Source organism: Oncorhynchus mykiss, chromosome 25, assembly GCF_013265735.2.
Source record: "Oncorhynchus mykiss isolate Arlee chromosome 25, USDA_OmykA_1.1, whole genome shotgun sequence".
Classification (NCBI taxonomy): Eukaryota; Metazoa; Chordata; class Actinopteri; order Salmoniformes; family Salmonidae; genus Oncorhynchus; species Oncorhynchus mykiss.
Genome location: NC_048589.1, coordinates 40,090,601 through 40,096,600, shown reverse-complemented (window position 1 = coordinate 40,096,600; position 6,000 = coordinate 40,090,601). Strand labels below are relative to the sequence as shown.

At 34.0% G+C, this 6,000-nt stretch overlaps 1 protein-coding gene across 1 annotated transcript in view; it reads right to left on the bottom strand.

The window, feature by feature from the left end:
- Positions 1-2,528: 2,528 nt before the first annotated feature.
- The window catches only part of LOC110505912 (calpain-1 catalytic subunit), a 30,411-nt gene continuing 26,939 nt past the window's right edge, over positions 2,529-6,000 (bottom strand). The window contains exons 20-22 of the mRNA XM_036962641.1: positions 4,952-5,068; positions 4,684-4,736; positions 2,529-2,661 (exon numbers count right to left, since the gene is read on the bottom strand). Coding sequence (XP_036818536.1) covers positions 2,635-2,661; positions 4,684-4,736; positions 4,952-5,068 — 197 coding nt within the window. The 3' untranslated portion in view covers positions 2,529-2,634. The remainder of the gene's footprint in view (positions 2,662-4,683; positions 4,737-4,951; positions 5,069-6,000) is intronic.

Below are 6,000 nucleotides of genomic sequence, written 5' to 3'. Positions count from 1 at the left end.
TAGCAATATGGTGACAGTGTAGTATGTTCTGCATAGTTCTGCAGAAGAACAAGTGTTAGATGACTGATGTCAATGTCTGCCTCCTATATATAAAACAAGGAAACACTAGGTTCAATCTGTCTGATAATCTGATATGTGGTGAGCTGTAATGTACAATCAAATGATGATTCTGCACTTAAACCAAGAAGCAAGAAACAAAACAAAATCCCCCCCCCCCCCCCCCAAAAAAAAAAAATCCCCAAATGGATTCCGTATATAGAAAATCTCATGTAATGTACCAGAATGTAACCCAGAATGTTTTATAGACTATGAACCAGTCGATGTCAAGAGTACTGTTCAGAGGTTGCACCACAGGTTCCAAACGTGTTGTGGCAAACTGTGTATGTGGTTTTTTCTGGGGCCTGGAAGTTTTTCCTGATTTCATGACCTGGTAAGGTTAAACTCTGGGTCCTATTCGTAGGCTAGGTTCCAACGTTAACTTTTTTTTCTCCCTGGCCCATTTGGCCAAAAATCTACTAGCGTGAACAGAATTACTACTGGCCCGGACATGGTGTAGTTTCTAAATGCAGTGCCTATACTATAGGTTGGCATGCTTTCTCTCAGTATGCAGCCACGGTATTAATAGGCTGTATTTGGTTCAATGTATTTAAAAGCTGTTTAATACAGCAATATAAGTCGTTACTCTAGTCTTTAGAATTGTGTTATATTAATTACATTCATTTGTTTCTAAAGTATGTAATATATATATATATATATATAAAAATGTAAAGTATGTAATATATATATATAAAAATGTAAAGTATGTAATATATATATATATATATATAAAAATGTAAAGTATGTAATATATATATATATATAAAAATGTAAAGTATGTAATATATATATATATATATATATATATATAAAAATGTAAAGTATGTAATATATATATATATATATATATATAAAAATGTAAAGTATGTAATATATATATATATATATATAAATGTAAAGTATGTAATATATATATATATATATATATATATATATATATATATATATATATATAAAAATGTAAAGTATGTAATTTATATATATATATATATATATATATATATATAAAAATGTAAAGTATGTAATATATATATATAAAAATGTAAAGTATGTAATATATATAAATATATATATAAAAATGTAAAGTATGTCATATATATATAAATATATATAAAAATGTAAAGTATGTAATTTATATATATATATATATATATATATATATATATATAAAAATGTAAAGCACATAATATATATATATAAAAATGTAAAGTATGTAATATATATATAAATATATATATAAAAATGTAAAGTATGTCATATATATATATATATATAAAAATGTAAAGTATGTAATATATATATATATATATATATATATATATATATATAAATGTAAAGTATGTAATATATATATATATATATAAAAATGTAAAGCACATAATATATATATATAAAAATGTAAAGTATGTAATATATATATATATATATAAAAATGTAAAGTATGTAATATATATATATATATATATATATATATATATATATATATAAATGTAAAGTATGTAATATATATATATATATATAAAAAAATGTAAAGTATGTAATATATATATATATATATAAACATGTAAAGTATGTAATATATATATATATATAAAGAAATGTCAAGTATGTAATATATATATATATATATATATATATATATAAAAATGTAAAGTATGTAATATATATATATATATATATAAACATGTAAAGTATGTAATATATATATATATATATAAAAATGTAAAGTATGTAATATATATATATATAAATGTAAAGTATGTAATATATATATATATATAAACATGTAAAGTATGTAATATATATATATATATAAACATGTAAAGTATGTAATATATATATATAAATGTAAAGTATGTAATATATATATATATATAAACATGTAAAGTATGTAATATATATATATAAATGTAAAGTATGTAATATATATATATATATAAACATGTAAAGTATGTAATATATATATATATATAAATGTAAAGTATGTAATATATATATATATATAAAAATGCAGTACCTGTTAAAAGTTTCAATACACATATTCATTGAAGGGTTTTTCTTTATTTTTTACTGTTTTCTATGAAATAACATATATGGGATCGTGTAGTAAACCACCCCACAAAAGTGTTAAACAAATCAAAATATATTTTCTATTTGACATTCTTCAAAGTAGCAATCCTTTGCCTTCATGACGGCGTTTAGTCCTTTATCAGACTTACAGTTAGTGCATCCATCTTATTAAGGTGGCGAGGGGAGACAACCACACATCAGTCATAGTAGCCTAAATACATTTCTACCTTAAAGTAGCTATCATCAAAGTCAGTGCTCGTAAGAAAAGACAAGCGTGTGGTTTGGTGCAAAAGAAGGTGCTGCAGGATTATTAATCAAGATGCCCTATCAAGTTTTTTTAAGTGCAACGAAATACTCTGAAATTGTCACGGAGAAGTTTATTGATTTGTCCAGCAAAGCACCGCCGTAGAACTTTTTCAAACCTTACTTATTCTAACGGTCTTCTGTCCATCCTATTTGGTCTGTTGTTTATGCATACATAGTAATGTACATCCACTGGAAGAAAAAGGAAGGAAAAAACAACAATGAGATTTGACTAACACGTTCTTTAGTCATATAAAATAGAAACAATGAAATGACATCTTAACACATTGATAAAGTTTTCCTGGATAACTGCATCTCAGACAGTGTATTTCAGGTTCTTACACTACGTGACCAAAAGTATGTGGACACCTGATCTGTCGAACATCTCATTCCAAAATCATGGGCATTAATATGGAGTTGGTCCCCCCCACTTTGCTGCTGTAACAGCCTCCACTCTTATGAGAAGGATTTGTATATGGGGCGGCAGGTAGCCGAGTGGTTAGAGCATTGGGCCAGTAACTGAAAGGGTGCTAGATCAAATCCCCAAGCTGACAAGGTAAAAATCTGTCATTCTACCCCTGAACAAGGCAGTTAACCCACTGTTCCTAGGCCTTCATTGTAAATAAGAATTTGTTCTTAACCGACTTGCCTAGTTAAATTAAGGTTAAAGGTCAGGGTTCTGTAAGTAAAGGTCAGTTGAGGTCAGGGTTCTGTACAGGCCAGTCAAGTTCTTCCACACTTACAAACAATTTCTGTATGGACCTCGCTTTGTGTAAGTGGGCATTGTCATGCTGAAACAGGAAAGGGTCTTCCCCAAACTGTTGCTACAAAGTTGGAAGCACAGAATAGTCTAGAATATCATTGTATGCTGTAGCGTTAATATTTCCCTTCATTGGAACAAAGGGGCCAAGTCCGATCCATGGCAAACAGCCCCAGAGCATTATTCCTCCTCCCCCGAATTCTACAGTTGGCACTATGCACTGGGGCAGGAAGCGTTCTACTGGAATCCGCCAAGCACCGATTCGCCCTTCGGACTTGCTAGATGCGTTGCATTGCTTGCTTGCTGTTTTGAGTTTTAGGTTGGGTTTTTGTTTAACAACTTTGTGCCATCTGCTGATGTAAAAAGGGCTTTATAAATTAATGTGATTGATTAAAGGGTGATTTATCACTCCAGAGAACACGTTTCCAATGGCGACTAGCTTAACACCACTCCAGCCGACGCCTGGTATAGCGCATGGTGATCTTAGGCTTGTGTGCGGCTGCTCGGCCATGGAAACCCATTTCACGAAGCTCCCAACGACCAGTTCTCGTGCTGATGTTGCAACTAAGGACAGACTATTTTTTACAGGCTTCAGTACTCGGCGGTACCGTTCTATGAGCCATTGTTACTCTTAGCCATTTCCACTTCACAATAACAGCACTTACAGTTGACCGGGGAAGCTCAAGCAGGGCAGAAATTTGACAAATTGACTTGTTGAAAAGGTGGCATCCTTTTAATAGTGCCACGTGTTGAAAGTAACTGAGCTCTTCAGTACGGGCCATTCTACTGCCAATGTTTGTCTATGGAGATTTTATGGCTGTGTGCTCAATTGTATACACCGGTCAGCAACGGTTGTGGCTGGAATCGCTTAGTCCATTATTTTGAAAGGATGTGTATATGCAGTACCAGCCAAAAGTTTGGATACCTACTGTACTCATTAAAGGGTTTTTCTTTATTTTCACTATTTTCTACATTGTAGAATAATAACGAAGACATCACAACTATGAAATAACACATACGAAATCACGTAGTGGCCAAGAAAGTGTTAAACAAATCAAGATATATATTATATTTCAGATTCTTCAAATAGCCACCCTTTTTTAGTTGTCTTGACGACAGTTTTGCACAATCTTCACATCTCTCAGATAAGAATATGCTACTTGCACACACCAGTGACCTTTGGTTTAAGGCAACGTTTTATGTTTACAATCAATCATCGGAAGGTTTGCTGCGATTTAGACCAATCGAAGCAAGGCTTTAGGGCTGTTGTTCCAGCCCAGCACAGCCTAGAACTAACACACCTGATGCAAAATGTTTAGCCAATTATGGTCTTCAGTCTGGACCGTGATTTACTGAATCAGGTGTGTTACTGCAGGGCTGGAGTGAAAGCCCGTACACCTCGTACTGCAGGATCAGAGTTGAAAGTCCCTGGTGAATTATGAACAGTTTATTACCTCATTGTCTCGAAGAGATATGGCCCCTCCCTCGTTGAGTTGTCTGAATATTTCTGTTGAAAGGGGCATGAATTACACTATTTACAATTTCTTTAAATAATACAAAGGCCATGGCTTCAAACACTCATCCTGCAAACTAATTAGGATGATCCTGTGAGTGCCATGAAAGCCTAACTGTATACGCTCATTAGAATGCCACTGATGGAAAATTTAAAATCCCAGCGAAATAAAAAAATTGGTCTCCTTTTTATTTTAGTTGTGGACTTACTGGCCATGCGGTCCACGCGTAGAACGAGGCTGATGAAACTCTCCAGGCTGATGTTTCCAGAAGATCCACCGTAGCGCAGGGCAATGAGGTTCAACAGACCGTCACTCAGCCTGACCCCTGTGGAGGACAGACAGACCTCACACTTTTATGCCACAGTTATTTCACAGGTATTAAGATGTCGGCCCGGAGGAGGACGTGTGTCTTGACGGTTCCTGCTCAACTTTGCTTTTTTTTATTGCTATTCTTACATTAATTACTCCATTGTTTCTGGCTCAGAATGTTTGCGTAATAATTTTCTAGGAACGAAAAAGCCTTATGGATCATGAAATCGGAAGCTACACACTTTTATCTCTATCTCTATATTACATTCGCTCCTTTGTTACCCACACATGGGTTTACCTGCTGGTGACGAAGAAGAGGGGGATCCCAAGCTAGAAAGACTGGCTACATGTCCTCCTCTTCCTAGTATCCTGATGAATAGTGTCTAATAGCTGGGGGACTCCAAGCTAGTATGTAAACACTGGCTACATGTCCTCCTCTTCCTAGTATCCCGATGACTAATGTCCAATCACTGGGGGACTCCAAGCTAGGCTGTAAACACTGGCTACATGTCCTCCTCTTCCTAGCATCCTGATGAGTAATGTCCAATCGCTGGAAAATAAACTTTGAACTCAGAGCAAGGCTTCAATCGCGGAGGGACATCAGGGAATGCTGTGTCTTTGTTTTTACAGAGATGTGGCTTATGGACGTTACACTCAACTCTGCTATTCAACCAGACAACTTTTCAATTTTCCATAGCGATCGAGCGGCAGCTTCTGTTGAGAGTAAGGTTAGGGGTATGTTTCCTCGTCAACAATTCCTGGTGTATCGAAGTTGAAAAGATCTCGAGCTCACGTTCATCCGACATGGAGTTTCTGATGTTAAAATGTTAAAATACTGACCCCACTATATGCCAAGGGAATTCACGTGTGTTATTAAAGCTGTGTACAAACACCAGGGTTGGCACTCAGCGACCTATACAAGATCATTAGCCAGCAAAAGTCCTCTCC